Source organism: Delphinus delphis, chromosome 20, assembly GCF_949987515.2.
Source record: "Delphinus delphis chromosome 20, mDelDel1.2, whole genome shotgun sequence".
Taxonomy (NCBI): domain Eukaryota; kingdom Metazoa; phylum Chordata; class Mammalia; order Artiodactyla; family Delphinidae; genus Delphinus; species Delphinus delphis.
The window spans coordinates 46,839,785-46,861,419 of record NC_082702.1 but is presented as its reverse complement, the minus strand read 5'-3'; the positions used below and the strand labels follow the sequence as shown (position 1 = coordinate 46,861,419).

General features: G+C 40.4%; 2 protein-coding genes across 3 annotated transcripts in view; both read right to left on the bottom strand.

Moving 5' to 3' along the window:
- Positions 1–21,635, bottom strand: part of ZNRF1 (zinc and ring finger 1) — a 99,587-nt gene that overhangs the window by 67,119 nt on the left and 10,833 nt on the right. The gene's annotated exons all lie outside the window — the stretch shown is intronic.
- Positions 820–1,230, bottom strand: LOC132416830 (transmembrane protein 203-like). The gene has a single exon (XM_060000442.1). The coding sequence runs from the start codon at positions 1,228–1,230 to the stop codon at positions 820–822; it is 411 nt and encodes a 136-aa protein (XP_059856425.1).

Genomic DNA, 21,635 nt, shown 5'->3' with positions numbered 1-21,635 from the left:
CAAACCAAAGCCCTTAGGCCAACAGGCGTGGCCTGAGACCATCTGCAAACTTCCCATGTGTAGGTCTCAATGGCTATGCACGTCAGAGCACCTGTTCCACTCTCTGGTCCCTTAGGGTGGCCTAAAGCTCTCAGGTGCACTATGCCGGCCACGAGGCAGTGGAAAAGTCGTGACACTGCAATCTGCTGGGATAGGAAGACAAGCAGCGCGTTGAAAGCAAGTTCTTTTCTCAGGCGACAGATATCCAGATAGGGTCCCAATCATGCTTATTCAACATGCTCCGGTCTGCCTGGGCTGGAATGAAGAAAGAGCCATCCTCCCCAGTGCAACTGGGGAGGAGACACAAGCGGGCTTACACTTTTTAGAGCTCAAGCATCTAAGGAAGTCTTGTCTGGGCAGATGGGGCAGTAAGCTCTCACGTCAGCACTGCTGGCCAGGGGAGATCCGAGTCCAGCTTTGCAGCCTTTGCACAGTGGGTACTTTCCCAGGAGCCATGAAAATACTCAGAGCCCATCAGGACATTTTACTTATATGCAGTTTCCAACTGTCAGAGGAGTTCAGGACTGTCTGGCCTTCTCAGGATCCTTCTCAGGATCTCAATTCAAGATTAGCTATTCAAAGCATGAAATAAGAGGGGATACATTTTAAGAATCAAGGCTGCTCTTTTTAGCCCTGCTGAGGGAACAATTTCAGAGATGACTGATAGAGAGAAAGCTGGGCACCCAGCAGGGCACAAGCTGGCTTTCAGACCCAGAATTCTCCTCTGGTGCAGCAGGACCTCAGCCTGGGGTCCCGCATTCTAGCTTATCTTCTGCGAGGCTAGTTGACCCGGCAGGCACGGATCATGAGCAGCTGCAGGAGAATGAAGACCGGAGACGTGATCAGGCCGAACCAGAGCTCCCGAGTCAGCTCCACCAGCTTCTGGCACAACAACATCTCGAAGACGAACTTCAGGCTAAGAACCGTGAGGAACCAGAAAAGGCGGAGCATGGCCAGCCGCTTCTCTCCATCCTGAAAGAGGCGCACGGAGATGATAGTGGTGATGTAGGTGCTGAGCCCGTCAGCGGCGAAGAAGGGCACGAACACGTTCCACCAGGAGAGGCCGGGAGCCAGGCCGTCCACACGCAGGGCCAGCAGCACGCAGAACACCAGCAGGGCCAACAGGTGCACGAAGATCTCGAAGGTAGCGAGGCCCAGCCACTGCACCAGGTCCCGGAGCGAGAAAAGCATCGCGCCGGTTGAGCGCGGCCTATGGTCCCACCCGTCAGGCTGCGCCGCCACTCCCCAGGGGCCTCGCTGGCGCCTGCCGCTGTCGCTGCCGCGGCCAGCGAGAGGCAGAAAGCGGCCCCGCCTGACCCGGCCCTCGGCCCCAGTATGCAGCCGATCCCCCGGCCCCCGCCCGGTACCCAGCACTGGCCGCCAGCCGACGACCACCTTGCTCGGATGCCATGCCCCGCCGGGCGCGGCCCAAGGGCCTAAAATAGTGTTTATAGGGAAATTCATGGCTTTAAATGCTTATTTTAGAAAAGAAGAAAGGTCTAAAATCAGTGATTTAAACTTCAAGCTTTAGAAGCTAGGAAAAGAAGAGCAAATTAAACTGAAAGAAGGAAGAAATAAAAAGCAGAAATCAACAAAATAGAAGAGAGAAAAACAATAGATTCAATCAATGAAACCAAAAGCTGGTTCACTGAAACAATTAATAAAATTGATAAATCTCTAGGCAGACTAATCAGAAAAAAGAGAAGACACAAATTTCCAAAGTCAGGAATGAAAGACGGGTAAACATTCTTACAGCCGCTAAAAGTATAAAGAAATATGACAAACAACTTCTTGCTGATAAATTCAACAACTTAGATGAAATGGACAAATTACATGAAAAAGACAAAACTACTAAAGCTTATTTGATAAGAAACAAATAAACTGAATAGCCCTATACCTGTTAAAGAAATTAAATTTTTAGTTAAACTTTTCTAAAAGGAAAATTCCAGGCCCAGAAGACTTTACTGGTGAATTCTATCAAACATTTAAGAAAAAAAAATACTACACAACATCGTCCAGGAAATAGAAAAGAAACACTTCCCAAATCACTGTATGAGGCCAATATTACTGGTACCAAAACAAGACAAAAACATTACTTGAAAAGAAAATTACAAATACTCCTTATAAGCATAAAAGTAAAAATCCTTAGCAAAATTTTAACAAATTGAAATGAATAACATATAAAAAGAATAATATATCATGACCAATTGGATTCTTTTACTCTTAGAAAACAATGTTATCCACCATATTAACAGAATAAAGGAGAAAAATCTTATGATCATCACAACAGATGCAGAACAAGCATTTGACAAAACTCAACAGCCACTGAAAATAACAACTCTCAGCAAACAAGAAATAGAAGGAAACTTTATGAAACAGCTAGCATCATACTTAATAATGGGAGACTGAATGCTTCCTCCTAAGGCTGGGAACGAGCCAAAGATGCCTGTCTCACTACTTCTATTCAACATTGTACTGTAGATCCTAGCCACTGCAATGAAGTAATAAAGCATACAGATTTAAAAAGAAGTAGTAAAGCTGTCTTGATTCGCAGATTATGTAGTTATGTGTGTAGAAAGTTCTATGGACTACACAAAAGCTACTAGAACCAGCAAGTTAACTTAGCAAGGCCATAAGATACAAAATCAACACACAAAAATCAATCATATTTATATGGCAATAAACTATAGGAAAATGAAGTTTTTTAAAAAAATATTTTCCTTATTTATTTATTTATGGCTGTGTTGGGTCTTCGTTGTTGCGCGTGGGCTTTCTCTCGTTGCAACGGGAGAGGGCTGCTCTTCGTTGCAGTGCGCGGGCTTCTCTTGCGGTGGCTTCTCTTGCTGTGCAGCACGGGCTCCAGGCACGTGGGCTTCAGTAGTTGTGGCACGTGGGCTCAGTAGTTGTGGCTCACAGGCTCTAGAGCGCAGGCTCAGCAGTTATGGCGCACAGGCTTACTTGCTCCGCAGCATGTGGGATCTTCCTGGACCAGGGCTCAAACCCGTGTCCCCTGCACTGGCCGGCGGATTCTTAACCACTGCACCACCAGGAAAGTCCCGGAAAATGAAGTTTTTAAAAGTACCCTCAACAGATATGACACCAAAAGCACAGGCAACAAAAATAAAAACAGATAAGTTAGACACATCAAGATTTAAAACCTCTGGGCATCAAAGGACACAACAGAGTGAAATAGCAACCTACGGAATGGGAGAAAATATTTGCAAATCATATATCTAATAAGGGGTTAATATCCAGAATATATAAAGAACTTCTACAACTCAACAAAAAACAAATAGCCCAATTTAAAAATAGACAGAAGACTTGAACAGAATTTCTCCAGAGAAGATATATGGATAGTCAACAAGCACATGAAAAGATGCTTAACATCACTAATGATTAGGGAAATACAAATTAAAACCACAATGACCTATCACCCTACACCTGTTAGGATGTCTATTATCCAAAAGACAAGACATAACAAATGCTAGTAAGGATGTGGATTAAAGAGAAGCCTCGTACATTGTCGGAGGGAATGTAAACTGGTGCAGCCACTGTGGAAAACAGTATGGCAGTTTCTCAAAAAATTAAAAATAAAATTACCATATGGTCCAGCAATACCACTTCCTTGTATACATACAAAAGAACTGAAAACAAGGTCTCAAAGAGATATTTGTATATCCGTGTTCACAGCAGCATTATTCACAATAGTCAAAATATGGGAGCAACGCAAGTGTCCATCGATGAATGAATGGTTAAACAAAATGTGATATGTGTGCAACAGAATATTAATCAGCCTTAAAACGGAAAGAAACTCTGGCACTTGCTATAAATGGACAAACTCTGAGGATATCAAGCTAAGTGAAATAAGCCAGGTTACGGAAAGACAAACACCATATGATGTAGCAAAGACAAACACTTACATGAGGTAGCAAGAGTAGTCAAACGTATAGAAACAGAAGTACAATGGTGGTTTCCAAGGGCTGGGGGAGGGAGAAATGGGGAGTTGTTGTTTAATGGGCACAGAGTTTCTGTTTTTCAAGATGAAAAAGTTCTGGAAATTGGTCACACAACAATATGAATATACTTATCACTACTGAACTGAACCATTAAAAGTAGTTAAGATGGTAAATTTTGTTATGTTCACCACAATTAATTTTTAAAAATAATTTTAATGTGAAATTCTTAGAGATAAATGTTTAAAAATGTGTGCAAGACCTTTATTCTAAAACTGTAAAAGATTGCTGAGAGAGATTAAAGATCACTTAAATAAATGTAGAGAAAATCACTTTCATGGATTGGAGGTTGCAATATTAAAATTCATTCATAAATTTCACTCAATCCCAATCAAAATTCCTGTAGGCTTTTTTCCTAGAAACATATAAGCTGATTCTGAAATGTATATGGAAATTCAAAGGATTGAGACTACTCTAAACAATAATTTCAAAGAATAAGGTAGAGGATTTACAATATCAATATTTGATTTCAAGACTTACTGTAACACCACAATAATCAAAAGAGTGTGGAATTGGCATAAGGACAGACATATAGAGCAGAACAGAATAGAGTCCAGAAGTAGGCCCACAGATATATGGTGAATAGTTTCTCTTCTTTTCCTTATTCCTTTCTTTCTTATTTCGGTAACACTTGTTTATAACATATATAAGTTTCATGTGTACAACTTTATATTTCTACATCTGTATACACTATAGCATGCTCACCACCAAAAATTTAGTTGCCCTCTGTCACCATATAGTTGATCACTTTAACCAATTTTGCCCTTCCCCTCTCCTCTGCCTCTTCTTCTCTGGAAACCACTAATCTGTTCTCTGTATCTACGTGCTGGTCTTCCTTTGGTTTGTTCTTTTTTTTTTTTTTTTTAATTTATTTTTTGCAGTACGCGGGCCTCTCACTGTTGTGGTCTCTCCCGCTGCGAAGCACAGGCTCCGGACGCGCAAGCTCACGGGCCCAGCCGCTCCGTGGCACGTGGGATCTTCCCGTACCGGGGCACGATCCCGTGTCCCCTGCATCAGCAGGTGGACTCTCAACCACTGCACCACCAGGGAAGCCCCTGGTTTGTTCATTTTGTTTGTTTATTCTTCATATTCTACATATGAGTGAAATCATACAGTATTTGTCTTTCTCTGACTTATTTCACTTAGCATAATACTCTCAAGGTCCATCTATATTGTAGCAAATGGCAAGATTTCATCTTGTTTTATGGTTGAGTAGTATTCCATTGTATATATACCACATCTTCTTTACCTGTAAAAAGAGTTTTTACAAAGGTTCCATGATAATTCAATAGGGGAAAGCATAGTATTTTCAACATTTGGTGCTGAAACAACTAGGGGGAAAAATGAACTATGAAAGCAAAGACAAGGCTTGTACATCAAAAACTACAAAACTGCTGAAAGAAATCAAGGAAGGTCTAAAAAACTGGAAAGACATCCCATGTTCACACACTAGAAGACTTTAATGTTGTTAAGATGTCAATACTCCCCAAATTGATCTAGAGATTCAATGCAATCCCTATCAAAATCCCAAGTGCCTTTTTCACAGAAATGGATAAACTGATCCTAAAATTCAAAGGAAATTGAAAGCAACCTCAAAAAGCCAAAACAATCTTGAAAAAGAAGAACAAAGTTGAAGGACTCATACTTCCTGACTTCAAAATTAACGACAAAGCTATAGTAATCATAACAGTATTGGCATAAGGATAAACACATAGACCAAAGGAATAGAATTGAGAGTATAGAAGTAAACCCAAATATCTATGGTTGATTGACAAGGGTGCCAAGACCATTCAACTGAGAAAGAACAGTGTTTCCAATAAATGATGCTGGAACAACTGGATATCCCCATGCAAAAAAATGAAGATGGACCCCTACCGCACACTACAGACAAAAATTAACTCAAAAGGGATCAAACACCTAAAACTATAAAACTCTTGGAAGTAAACCCAGGTGAATCTCTCTGACCTTAAATTAGACAACAATTTCTTAAAAGTACAAGAACCAAATGAAAAAAACAAATTAAGCTTCACCAAAATTTAAAACTTTTGTGCCTCAAAGGACACTATCAAGAAAATGAAAAGCCAACAGAATGGGTAACTTTTGGCAAATCATGTATCTGATAAGGGACTAGGATCCAAAATATATACAGAAAGCTTACAATTCAACAACAAAAAAACAAACAATCGAAATAAAAAATTGTCCAAGGACTTGAATAGACATTTCTCCAAAGAAGATATACAAAGGGGCAACAAATGAGAAAGCATGCCTGACATCCTTAGGGAAATGCAAATCAAAACCACAATGAGATACCACTTCACAACCACAAGGATGGCTATTATCAAAGAAACAGATAATAACAAGTACTGGAAAGGATGCAGAGAAATCAGAATCCTCATGCACTGTGGGTAGGAATATAATATGGTGGAGTTTCTTTGGCAAATAATCTGGAGTTTCTCAGAAAAGACCAAACATAGTAACCATATGACCCAGCAATTTCAATCCAAGGTATATGCACAGGTGAAATGAAAACATATGTCCACACAAAAACTTGTACTTGAATGTCCTTAGCAACATTGTTTTTAATGCCCCCAAAGTGGAAACAATGCAAATGTAAATCGACAGATGAATGGATAGACAAAATCCATTGGAATATACAATGGAATATCATTCAGCCACAAAAAGGAATGAAGTACTGATATATGCTACAATATGAATGAACCTTGAAAACATTATGCTAAGTGAAAGAAATCAGACACAAAAAAACCACATATTGGGCTTCCCTGGTGGCGCAGTGGTTGAGAGTCCACTTGCCGATGCAAGGGACACGGGTTCGTGCCCCGGTCCGGGAAGATCCCACATGCCACGGAGCGGCTGGACCCGTGAGCCATGGCCGCTGAGCCTGCGCGTCCAGAGCCTGTGCTCCGCAACGGGAGAGGCCACAACAGTGAGAGGCCCGCGTATCGCAAAAAAAAAACCAAAAAACAAGAAAACCACATATTACATGGTTCCATTTTTATAAAATGTCCAGGATAGGCAAATATATACAGGTAGAAAGTAGATTAGTAGTTGTCTAGGCCTGGCGTAAGATTGAGAGAAACAGAGTTACTGCTAATGGTTATGGGGTTTCTTTCTGGGGTAATGAAAATGTTCTAAAATTTACTGTGGTGATAACTGCACAACTCTCTTAATACACTAAAAACCACTGAATTGTACATTTTAAATGGGTGATTCGTATGGCATGTGAATTACATCTCAATATAGCAGTTAAATAAAAAAAAAGTCAAGGGAGAAATCGGAGCTGGAGAGATGAATTTTGGAGTTATCAGCATATGTACAGTACTTATAACATTAGCCTCAAAAACTTCTCCAGGGTTGCGCTATACAAAAGAATGAGAAGTGGTCCAAGGACTAAGCCTCTATGTCCTTCAGCATTAGAGGTAGAATGATAAGGAGGAATCAGCAAAGGAGATAACATCAGTGAGAGAGGCAGGAAGAAAACCAGGTAAGCGTGGTATCCTGGAAGCAAGTGAACAAAGTGTTTCAAGGAGACCAACTTGTCAAATGATTCTGGCTTCCCCAAACTGAGAACTGAGAAGGGACTACTGATTTAGCAACATGAAGGTTCTCGGTGACCTCGAGAAGAGCAGTTCTGATAGAAAAGTGAGGGCAAATACATGATTACAGTGGGATCAAGGAGATTGGAAGGAGAAAAATCAGAGAATCAAGAAAAGAGAATTCTTAAGGAGTCTGCTCAAGAAGGAAGTAGAGAAACGGGTTAGTATCTGGAGGAAAAGTATAATCAAGAGAATCTATGGTTGCTGTTTTCAAGATGAAAGAAACACCAACAGTTTTATGCTGATAGGAATGTGCCACTAGAGAAGTAACTTTTAAGAGAGAGGGGAGGAAGGCTGGAGCAACACTCTTGACTCAGCAAAGAGGAACAAAACCTAGTGCGCAAGTGGAGGCCTTGGGCTTTGCTGGGAGCATGGACGGCAAAGACCTACTAAATACAGGAAAGGGGAAATAGCACAGATGCAATTAGGTGCATAGATACGGCGGTGAGCGCCAATAATGTTTTCTCGATTAAACAGGAAGTAAGGTCATCAGCAAAGGCTGAGAAGGGACTTTTGAGAAGAGAGGAGAAGGTCTGGAACAATCCTCTAGGAGGGCAGGAGAATGAATAAACTGTAGAAATACAGCAGGATTCCCAGGCAGCACTAAGGGTCTCCTTGAGGTTAGTGATCGTGAATCAACAGTGAGGCCAGGGAATTCCCTAGCGGTCCAGTGGTTGGCACTCCCCGCTCTCACTGCTGAGGGCCCAGGTTCGATCATGAGTTGCGGACTAGGATCCCACAAACTGTGCGGCACAGCCAAAAAAAAAAAAAACAACCAGCAAGGCCAGAGAACATGTTCAGAGTTCCCTCCAGCCAAGGAGAACACCCACAGAGCACGCAGAGATTTGGATTCGACCAGAGTTGTGGTTTGGCCAAGCAAGTGTGACAAAGCAAAAGAGGGCAAGGGGACTGATAGTGTACTAGAAGAGGCAGTGATTATAATGACTGACTTGGAACTTAACATTATTTAAGGAGAAGAGTAAGGGCATGAGGGGGTGAGGGATGGAGAAGGAAATAGGATCAATGGACTATAGGACCTGTTGAGAGGACTGATGTTATGACAAAAAGCAGAAAAATGCAGTCACGGGTGGCAATTCTCACAGTTGACATGGTAAAGAAATGTGTTTTATGTCTCCATCATTTTATGAAAACACAAAGAATGCTATAGGCATTGGTAGTACTTGGTAGGAAGCACACAGGGTGGAAAAAGCCTCCCATAATTTAATTTCTGATGGCCAAACTGATTGCAATCTAATAACAATATGAGATACCATTTATTAGAGTCATATCACTTTCTACCTAATTAGGCTTGTTCCCTAACTGCTGGGGCTCAGTTTTCTCATCTGTTAAATGGGGATGATAACCATAACCACTTCCACAGGTTGAGGATTGAAAGAGTTAATATATGAGAAGTTTTTACAACTCTGCCCGGCACTTAGTAAGCAATAAATAAATGTCTGCTATTGCTAATACTGCTATAACATACTACTGTTTAAGATTGTGCATGTTTCTTATTTTTAAAAGCTGCAATAACCAACAAAAACAGACTGTTATAAAAGCAACAGTCTCAGTAGGGAAGAGTTCAAAGACTCAAGTATTAAGCCCAGCTCAGGTTCAAGTCATTACAGAATTCTTCCAAGTACTTTTCCCACTCTGCTCCAAGTTTCTCCACTTTCTGGGGACATGGGAGAAATAACACGTGCCATACAAAAGGGCTGTGAGCTCACAGGAACTCTACAAACATTAACTTTGCTGTTGGATAATGGGTTCAACTTCATCCAAAACTCAATTTCTAGGTTCTGTGCCAGCTCCTTTACTTCCTACCCACATGGGTGGCCTTGATAGTCACATGGAATAGCAACATCTTAAAACAAAACAAAACAAAACACACACACACACGAAAAAACCACCTTAGGAAAGGGTGCTTTTTCTTATTTAGGAACATTTCACATGTCCATTTAGAAACACACCAGACTTCTTTTACAGTTCAAATGAGATGCCTGCTTGGTTACTGGTCATTTTCTTACTCCATAGGTCACTGGAGGAGGGAGGAGAGTCAGACATTCGCCTGCCGGTCACCTGACAGAGACTCCTCTGTGGGATGTAATCCCAGACATTGTCCGGGTCCCCGTGGATTGTTACAGGTCCCACCAGCATGCTGCCTGTTTGAAGCACCCCGAGGAAGCAAAAGCACCCATTGAGTGCAGAGCCCTAAGATTAGCTGCCTTGTACAGGCCTGGCTTGAAATGTCTCCACCCCTGCCTCCCACCTGTTGTTTTCTTTTAGGGCGGCTCAGATTGTGGATCCAAGGTAAAATTTTCTTATGCTCTAAGTCTAGCTATTGGCAGAAGCAATCATCCCATCAGAAGTAAAAATGGGAAGAAGCAGTGAACTCTGGAACGAGTTGGACATACTCAGATCGTCTCAGGATTGAGGCTGAAGGAGAGAAGAACAGGGGCCCTATGAATCCTATTGCCTGGTGTTATATATTTACCAAATATTCTCTGCATTTGGGGCTGAGCTCTGGGCTCTTTCTATTCTATAATTTAATTGCTCTACTGAGAACAAACTAAATTAACAGGAGGGGATATGTGATCTTTCCCTGCGGCATTCTTATAACAACTTACAGAGAAGTGTGACCAAATGAAAGATATGGTCTCTCTACCAAAGAGGTAAAAGGGTGAAAGCATTTTGGGGGCAAACTTCTTGGGCATCAACCTATTACATCATGAGTTCACCCAAACAGGCACAATGGCTGGGAGGTGGGCGGGGGGGATTTGCTCTGAATAGGTCCCTCCTCGCAGGTACAAATTTCTGGAGATAACAACAGAAACAAAAACAAAATAAAATCTACACATGCACATGGAATGACATGGAACAATGAAGAAAACATTAAATAAAAGACAGAGGTTGGGCTTCCCTGGTGGCGCAGTGGTTGAGAGTCCGCCTGCCGATGCAGGGGACACGGGTTCGTGCCCCAGTCCGGGAAGATCCCACATGCCGCGGAGCGGCTTGGCCCGTGAGCCATGGCCGCTGAGCCTGCACGTCTGGAGCCTGTGCTCCGCAACGGGAGAGGCCACAACAGTGAGAGGCCCGCATACCGCAAAACAAAACAAAAAACAAACAAAAAAAAAGACAGAGGTTGCGAAACAAGATAAGCAGAATGTGATTTCTACTGTTTTAAACATATCTACTAGTCCACGGGGGCAAAAATCTGGAGAAATACATACCAAAGGAATTATGGGGAACTTTCGCTTTCTATCAATACATCAATGTTTGAAATCTTTACAATGAATATTCTGATTATTTCTGTGATCAGGAAAAAAAACCCAGGAAGAATCCATGCTTCCAGATTTGCTTGAAAAACAAAAAACTGCTAACCTGGAAACCACAAAGGTCTGTTAACTTCTCTATTTCTGCAGAGCATCTATTAGTTCGTCCTTTCCAACTTTTCACCTGCTATAGGACATTTTTCTCTTTTACAGTTTCTTCTTTTTTCTTCTACAAATGCTGCCTCTGAATTCTTTCTAAATCCTTCCCAGTTGTCTTACAAGCCATCTTTTTCTTTTGGATTAATTTTCTTCCAGAAAGTCAACTCCAAGCTACCCTACAAATTCCACCAGGATGAACTAATAAGTAATGGATACTTTCTCATAAAAATTACCTTTATCTTCACCTCTAGAATTAACTTCCTTTTCCATGTGTATCTTCAATGAACAACTTTTATTTGGGTACCTACTCTATACCATGAGCCATGAATACTCCAGATAGAATTAGAAAAAAAAAAAAAACTTCCTCAACTACCATATTTGGTTCATAATGGTACTCTGCAATCAACGAGAACAATGTCCCTTCTCAGAATAGCAAACTCCAAACCTCAAATCCCTAACAAAGAACAGTAAATAGGTTTAGTCTCGCATGCCAACTTCAGCTAGTTAGTCTGACTTGGGGACCCAAGTACTGTGTTGAGAAGGATTCTGAGTCCATGTAGAGCTCCATAATAAAGAGTGAAGTACGTTTTTTTAGCAGTTCTTTGTCATAGGCAAAGAACAAGGTTGGGGTCACTGGCTCTTCCTTCTCTTCACAACCTGTTGGGGCCAGGCTGGTATGACCCACATTGTTCTTATTTTTGGTCTATCTTGAGTTCAGTCGCTGTGAAATGTTGCTAAATTTGAAGAAGGTGTGGGTGTGTATATGTTGGGGGAGGGGGGGTTGGAGGAAAAAGGTACCTCTTTTCTTCTCTTGAGAATCTTTAACTGTTCTACTGCAACTCAGGAGAATGAGATGGCAATTTAAGGGGGTGGAGAAAGATGATTTCACTACAGGGAATTTCCAACCTGAGTCAAATTTCAAGTAATAAGACCTTGGGCTGGTTATCTCCAGTCACTAATGAACCCATCGTCCCTATTCTCAGTTTAATCACAATTGCATAAAATCAATAGACCCATGCAGTAATTTTTCTCCATGTTCCCCAAAGTTTATTCAACATCAGGTTCATTCACCTCTCTACTTACCCTCTTCCCGTGGTATCAAACTACAGGTAAGACAAGTAGGCTTGGGTTTACCATTTCATCCCGCAAATCATTCTCAGAATGCAATACCCTCTCTGAATTCTTCCCACATATAGACAGTACAGAATGGTGATAACTCTAAAGAAAGCCTTCTAGTTTCTGGTTATCAATAGGTTCACTTGATCTATTTTCTGAAACTACACACTTACCAATTCTCTGTCTACTGTGAGAATACTATGGAAGACTTCAGAACAGCACAGTCCGATAGAACTTTCTGCAATGATGGAAATGTTCTATATCTGTGCTGTCCAATTACAGTAGTCACTAGCAATTTGTGGCTACTGAGCACTTGAAATATGGCTAGTGTGACTCAAAGGAAGTTTTACATTTTAATTAATTGTAATTTAAATAGCCATAGGTGGCCAGTGGCTACTATACTGCATAGTGCTACTATACAGGACAGAAGAAAGAGAATAAATCCAGGTTCCCTGGAAAATGGAAAGCTCTAAAAGTTTATCCTGGAACTTCCCTCTGCATATCCTGAGTACAGAGGAAGAGTTAAGTCTTCTGTTGCCATAGAAACAGATCCTTGCCACAGCTGTGAGCCCCCAAGAGGTACAGTGCTCAAAGATTTCCCTATATGACTCAGGAGCTGCTCTTCCTCTGGGAGTAGAGAACAAAATGATGATGGGCTTACAGCTTCCTGCTTCCCTGTTCATAGTGCTTCTTTGCTCCACAGTGTAATGCCAGTGATAGGGCTTTACGGGATTTCTGAGCAGAAAGAGAACAGAAAGCAGCTAGCCAACCACACTTACTTTCCCAAAGAGAAAAACAAACCATGAAGGTAAGGTGACTTACTCATTTAAAATTTTTTTTACACAATTGAAGGTAAAAAGTAAACAACCCACCAGGAATTTAAAATGTAGTTCAATGAAACATAAAACTCAATGAACAGGTTAAAAAACAGGTGAAGAAAGAATTACTGTACTGAAAGGTACAGATAGGAAATTACCAAGAGTGCAGCATACAGAAATAAAGAGTTAGAAAATATGGAACTGTTTAAGAAACGTGAAGGATAGAAGAAAAAGGTCCAATACATGACCTCCAAGATTCCCAAAAGGAAAGATGTGAGAGAATAAAACAAAGGCAAAATTTGCAGGGATACATGGTTGAGAATTTCTCAGATTCTTTGAAAGACATGAACTCTCAGATTCAGGGACAAATAGCAAGCAAGAAAAATAAAAATAAATCAAACCCTGAACACACAACACAACAGTAAATTTGCAGAATACCATGAACAAAGCAAAGATTATAGGGACTTCCCTGGTGGTCCAGCAGTTAAGACTCCACACTCCCAATGCAGGTGGCCGCGTTAGATCCCTGGTCAGGGAACTAGATCCTTCATGCCACAACAAAGAGCCTGCATGTCGCAACTAAAGATTCTGCATGCCTCAACTAAAGATCCCACATGCCACAACTAAAGATCCCACATGCCGCAACAAAGATCCCACACTCAGCAATGAAGATCCCACATGCCGCAACTAAGACCTGGCGCAGCCAAATAATAAATAAATAATTTTTTAAAAAAAGAAGAAGAAAAGATTATAAAGCAGCTAACAGAAAAAAACAAATTAACTGTAAGATCTGAGAATCAGACTTCTTAATTACAATATCAGATGCCAAAAGATAATGAAATAGAATAACTTTGTCCAACTGCTGAGAAAAAAATAACTGCCAACCCAGATTTTTATACCCAGCTAAATTACCATTCAATAGTTACAGCAAATAAAAACACTTTTTTAATTTGCAAGCAAAAAAAAGTGTTTATGCTTAATAAATTCTCACTGAAAAAAAACTTAACACCTACCTCTGGAAGAAGGAAATTTAACTCAGAAGGATGAAGTATGATGAAAGAAGGAACAGTAGGCAAAGAATTTGCTAAGCAGGTGGGTGACTCCAAACAAGCAGACTTTATCAAATAAGAACAGCAACAACTAATTCTAGAGTACAAAAATGAAGTGGAATTAGAATACTGAATTTTGGACTTCCCTGGTGGTGCAGTGGTTAAGAATCCACCTGCCACTGCAGGGGACACGGGTTTGAACCCTGGTCCAGGAAGATCCCACATGCCACGGAGCAACTAAGCACATGTGCCACAACTACTGAGCTTGTGCTCCAGAGCCCGTGAGCCACAACTACTGAGCCCATGAGCCACAACTACTGAGCCTGCATGCCCTAGAGCCTGCGCACCGCAATTAATGAGCCCATGCGCTACAACTATTGAAGTCTGCACGCTCTAGGGCCCACATGCTGCAACTACTGAGCCCGCATGCTGCAACTACTGAAGTCCATGCACCTAGAGCCCACAACAAGAGAAGCCACTGCAATGAGAAGCCCACGCACTGCAAGGAAGAGTAGCCCCCGCTCACCACAACTAGAGAAAGCCCGCACACAGCAATGAAGACCCAAAGCAGACAAAAAAAAAAAAAAAAAAAAAGAATACTGAACCTCAACAGTGTGTAAGACAAACTGTGGGTTCTTTTTTATTTGGGAAGAGAGTAGAGATACTGATTTAACATGAGATTTTTTTTTCAAGTATGCAAGCCAAAAATTTAAGAGTAGCCTCTAAAAGAATTGAAAGCTTCCAGATGGTGATAAAGAAAACCCAAGTTATCTAACAGAAGGCAGGAAAGGAGAAAAATGCAAACAAAACATATGGTACATAACACAAAACAACATATTAAATAACAATATATTTAATAAGATATTAAATAATATATTTTATACTAATTAGATATTAAGTTAACATATAGTGGTATTCAGAATACTTTTTAAATGGATTTGGGACTTCTCTGGTGGTCCAGTGGGTAAGACTCCACTCTCCCAATGCAGGGGGCCCGGGTTCGATCCCTGGTTGGGGACTAGATCCCACATGCCGCGGCTAAGAGTTTGCATATCACAACTAAGAGCCCGCGTGCCACGACTAAAGATCCCACATGCCACAACTAAGACCCAGCACAGCCTAAATAAATAAATATTTTTTTTTTAAAATGGATTACACTTGCAAATTAAAAGTCTCAGATTAGGTTGAGGGGGGCTTCCCTGGTGGCGCAGTGGTTGAGAGTCCACCTGCCGATTCAGGGGACATGGGTTCGTGTCCCGGTCCGGGAAGATCCCACATGCCGCGGAGCGGATAGGCTCGTGAGCCATGGCCGCTCAGCCTGCGCGTCGGAGCCTGTGCTCCACAACGGGAGAGGCCACAACAGTGAGAGGCCCGCGTACCGCACCAAAAAAAAAAAAAGTCTCAGATTAGGTTGAAAAAAAACCCAACTATCTGTCATTTACAGGAGACACATCTAAGACATTGGGAAACAGGGACTGAAAATAAAAGGACAGGAAAAGATACCAGCAAATAGTTACAAAAAGAAAGCTGGCATTAATACGAAAGAAAATAGACCAAAGAAAAAAGTATTACTAGAGATAAAGATGTTCTCTACAAAAGCAATTCTCCAGAAGGACATAAACAATTCTAAACAACCATATACTTGAGAAAAGTTCAAATTACACACAGCAAAATTTGACAAAATTATAAAGTGAAGTTGGCGAAGCCATGGTCAGAGAGAGTTTAACATAGTTCTCTCAGGAACTGGTAAATCAAGAACACCAAAATTTAGTAAGATAAGGAAGATTTGAACAACACAACTGATAAGCTTGATCTAAGGATATCAGAATCAAATTTCACCCAACAATCAGAACACAATCTTCTCAAGCATGAATGAAATATTTATGGAAACTGACTATGCAGTGTGCCACAAATCAAGCATCAATAAAAACCAATCAGGATTATAGAGACTGCTCTGTGACTATAATGCAATCATGTTAGAGGCCAACTTAAAATTTTTTGGAAATTTTAAAATATACATAACTCACGAATCAAAGAAATACTAAAAAGTAGAAAATACCTAGAAATGAATGATAAAGGAAACACTACAGATCAAAAATCATGGGACCCAGGGACTTCCCTAGTGGTCCAGTCAGTGGTTAAGAATCCGTCCTGCAATGCAAGGGACACCAGTTCGATCCCTGGCCAGGGAACTAAGATCCAATATGCCGCGGGGCAACTAAGCCCACGTGCCACAACTAAAGAGGAGCCCATGTGCCACAACAAAGAGCCTGCACACCGCAATGAAAGATCCTGTATGCCGCGACTAATTCCCAATGCAGCCAAAAAATAAATATTTTAAAATATCATGGGACCCAGTTAAAGAAGTGCTCAAAGGAAAAATCTAGAGCCTTAAATGACTATATTAGAAAAGGAGATTAAAAAGTAAATGAGCATAGGGTACACTTAAGAAGTTAGAAAAGCATAAACAGTAAGCCCAATGAAAGTAGAAGGAAAGATAAAATACAGTTAAGAGTATAAAGCAATGAAATGTGGCAGGCAGAGGGGAGGCAATGGACAAAACCAAAAAATGCTCCTTTGAAAATAAAATAATAAAAAATAGGTCTGGCAAGACTTATCAAGAATAAAAAGAAAACATACAAATAATATTAGGAATGAAAAGGGGGACATAATATAGAGATAGACACAGAGGCTGTCTTGAAATATGACACAAGAATAGAAAACCTGAACAGGCCAGTAACACTGAAGAACTTGAATCATTAGATAAAAGCCTACTCAACAAAAAAAGTGCTAGGTCCAGATAGTTTTACAGGAGAATTCTACATGTAAGGTCCACCAAGCATTCAAAATACAGGTATTTCCTTTGCCTTTATCTGTTTCTTCCAGATCCACTTTCCTCTCTGTTAGCCTTCTCTCCAGAAGAATAACAAGTCTGGACACGGTTTCCTTGCCTCCCAAACTTCTGTTGCATTTGGCCAATGGGAATCAAGAAACCTGAGGACAAGATGATAGAGAGACTGGGGGTACTTATTACCTGGTGCTCTCTGCGCTTTGCCATGGTATGGCAGTGGTTCCTTTCTCCTATGTAAGTCCACAGTTCTGCGGGACACCTCTCCCAGGGTTACAGTTCTCATCATGTTTGGTAATGGCTCCCTCCCCATGCACTTCAGATCTAGGTGTTATAAGAACTTCCCACTGTGGCCAGTCTCCAGATGCTTCACCATCCACTGTTAGTTCCTTTAATCCTGGCCACACCTTTGTAAACTGTCTGTTCAATTAAATTTGAGTGTGCCATCTGTTTGCAGCCAGAACTCTACTACACCTTTATACAAACTCTTTGAGAAAAAAATGAACATACACTCCTAACTGCCTTATAAAAGGTTACATTAATCTTAATAACAAGAAAAAGATAGTATAAAAATTATGAGTGAAATTTTATAACATATGCAGAAATCCCAAGTAGAATATTAACATATTAAATCTAGCAATGTATAAAAATAGAACACATCACAACCAAGTAGGGTTTATTTAAAGAATATAACGATAGTTTAACACTACAAAATCTATTGATACAATTCACCTCAGTAATGAATTAAAGGAGAAGGACGATGTGAATAAATGTAAGGGAAATTTTGATAAAATAACCATTTGTGATATTTAATTTAACAAATTAAGAATAGAAGGAAATAAAGGCTAGCCATCGAAAACATACACAATGCTTCCAATGCAAGAAGCACTTCCTTTAATAGGAGGAAAACAAGGATGCCTATGGTTATAGAGTCAAATAAACTTTTTCCAGAGGAAATTGCCAGCAATCCTAAGGTAAGGAAGAGGAGTGACACACAAGAGAATTAGAAAAGGAGAAACAAAACAGTTATTATTTACCAACGTGATTCTCTTGGATTTTCTCTGTAGATGCTTTCCATTAAAACTATTAGACCTATAAGAGTTCAACAAGTCTGCTAAATATACCAGAAACCTGAAATAATTATAAAAAATTTTAAAAATACTATTTACGGCATAAACCAAAAAACTATAAGGTACCCAGGGGTAAATCTAACAAAAAAGATTCAAGATCTTTAGATAATTACTAAGCTTTACCCAGAGACATCAAATAATAATAAGAGGTTGCTTTCACTGATCACTTACTATCTGCTGGGCAATGTTTTGAGTGATGTGGATATGCCTATAAGCTCATTTAATTGATACAATAGTACTGTATGATAGATATAATTATTATAAGCCTCACTTAACCTTAACCGCTACCCCACGCTGCCTCTCCTAAGAAGCGGTTTCACGTGTGCGTGAGTGGTATACTGGTGAGCACAGCTGCCTTCCAAGAAGGGGTGTCTCATGGCTGGCATCTCCTATGCAGGCACCTCTGGCTCAGCCAAGCCAAGCCTCCAGAAGACATTCTCAGGTGATACTGAGGCAGACTTGACCTGAACTACCCAGGCTCCAGCTGTCTGAGACTCTCAACTGAAGGGCAAGAAGCCCTTCTTCCATCAGATGAGATCACAGCACATACCGTGGGAGCAGAGCTTGGGACTTGATCTATTTCCAATCACATAAGGATACAGACCAACTCTGAAGAAAGTAGATCTCCATATTAGGGCTAGCCACCCTTCAGACACCATGTCACTTTAAGTTCATGTGGCTTTCCCATTCCTAAGAACAGGTCAATGTAGATTCCTCAGACTTGAGATGTTTTATTTATTAATACTTTAAGCTGCTTTGCAGAGTTAAGAACTTAATGGACATTCGACTATTTGTCTTTTCAGTAACATTTGAAGATTCTGGCTAACAGAAATGCAGTTTTTATTTTGCATTTTTTGCAACTTTTCTGTAAGTCTGGAATTATTTCAAAGTTTTTAAAAATGTAAAAAAATTTTATTCTTACATCTGTAAGTCCGTTCCCATCAGGTTCACGGGTAGACCCAATTTTATAAGACGGCAATTGCTAAACTCAACATAAAACTCCAGTAAATATCCTAACAGTTCTTCCCCCATAGAAGTTGACAAAGCTGATTTTTAAATTTATCTGGAAGCAAAAAGCGCCAAAAATAGCTAAGCAGTTTCTGTTGTTTTATTGTTGTTATCTGTAACATACGGAACTGTTTATTCTGCTGTTTGCAATACAAAGACATGGGGAAATGTTACTGTTTGTGCAATATAGTAGGGGAAAAAATGTGAAACTGTCCATTAGGGTCGGTTTGCCAGATGTCCTCATTAAGAATAACAGCTATAGGGCTTCCCTGGTGGCGCAGTGGTTGAGAGTCCGCCTGCCGATGCAGGGGACGCGGGTTCGTGCCCTGGTCTGGGAGGATCCCGCGTGCCGCGGAGCGGCTGGGCCCATGAGCCGGGGCCGCTGAGCCTGCGCTCCTCAACGGAAGAGGCCACAGCAGTGAGAGGCCTGCATACCCGTAAAAAAAAAAACAAAGAAACCCAGCTATAAACAGAGCAGTTCCTGGTACTCTGTACTTCATTTTGTTGATTCTACCTGGATTCCCTTATTTGTCCCTAGAAAGCTTTATTTAGACAACACAGCTTTGAAAGAGAATAAATAACAATATGAAAGGATTTGCCCTTCTACACAGCAAGACAAAACTATAGTAATTAAGAAAGTATTAGCACAAGGATAGACAACTTGACCAATGGGACAGAATAAAAAGCCCAGGAACAAATCCATGCCTGGAAGGAAACTTGATATTTTGATAGAGGTATCTTTTTCTTTTTTTTTTTCTATGCGGGCCTCCCACTGCCGTGGCCTCTCCCGTTTTGGAGCACAGGCTCCGGACGCGGCCATGGTTCACGGGCCTAGCCGCTCCGCGGCATGTGGGATCCTCCAGGACCGGGCACGAACCCACGTCCCCTGCACCGGCAGGCAGGCGGACTCTCAACCACTGCGCCACCAGGGAAGCCCGATAGAGGTATCTTGAAACTTGATAGAGACAGCTTTGCAAATCAGTAGGAAAAGACTTTACCATTCCTCACTTGCTGCTGGGAGAGCTGGTTATTCATATGGAAGAAGGAAAATATATCCTTATCTTACTCCATTCAAACAATTTAATTCTCCATAGATTAAGGACTCAAATATGAAAGGCAAAATTTTAAAACTTTTAGAAGAAAATATAAGACAATAATCTTTACGACCTCAAGGAAAGAAAAATCTTTCTTAGGACACAAAATGCACAAGCCATTAGGGAAAACACTGGAATATTCAACTATATTAAAGGTAAGTTAACCGTAAGAAATCGCAAGGAGAATAAAGAGATAACCCATACACTGGGATATACAGATGTATATCTGGAAACAAAATGAAATAAAAACACAAATTCATACAAACTAGTAAGAAAAGGATGAACCATCCAATATAAACATGGATAAAAGACATGAACAAGAATGATGATTAAATATACATCAGTATATTAATTATATGTAAATATGTATTATATCAAGTATATAAATAACAAAAATCACAACGATATACCATTTCACACTCACCAGAACTTGCCAAAAATTCAAGTATGACAATATCAAGTTTTGGCAAGAACACGTAACAAGTGAAAATATGCTATTTGGGGAGTATAAATTGGTACAAGCACATTGGCAACCTACTGGGCAATATTTAATCAAGAGTTGAAGGTATATATATGAGCCTGTGACCCAGCTATCTCAAGACTAAGGATGTACTCTAGAAAAACTCTCATTCAAGTATACAAGGAAACAGCAAAACATCCTCGAAGTCACTGAAAATAACTTTAATATCCACTGATGAGAATGGATTGATAAATGGTGATATCTGTGGTATATTCTTACAATAGACTAGAGCAGCAAAAATGAATGTGCTATAGCAGCATATAGTACAATGGATTTACAGATCTCACATCCATTTTGAGTTATATCTATAAACAGAGATATGAAAGGATAGAGACATTATAAAGTTTACATAAGTTAAATACTGTTTTGGATAGAAACAGGCAGTGAAAAGTATGAACACATACAGGATGATCAACAGGAGAGTCAGGGCAGTGGTTACTTTTGGGAAGGGAAGGAGAAAAATAGGAATTGAGCGAGCTCCATACAATTACATCTGCAATGTTCTAGTTAGAAGATGTTATGGGAAAACCCGAATGAACTTTTTGGCCAACCCAATATTAATCTGCTTGGCAGGTAAGTACATTATCTCTTTTGCATGCCTGAAACAGTTCATTTTTTGAAAAGATTCCAAGAGACAAGAACTCCTATTCAGAGTCACACCACTATGTGATTTCCTAAAATGTGCAAGTGAAACCAAAATTGAAATAGCACAAACCCCTGTGACCCTCCCATCTTACAGTCACAGGACTGAAACTTTATAGAGTTCATCTAATAAATGTGAATGGACAGGAAAAGGAAGGGTCAGGATCCAGCTTGGATCCCATGACAAGATGTACCCTGGGGACCCTCAGGGAAAAGAGAGGAAAGTTATTCCTGCTCTTTTATAAAAGTGGTAATTTTTTATCACTTTTTTCTTAATTGTTTTGAGCTTCTTATGTAAAAGATACTTTGTAAT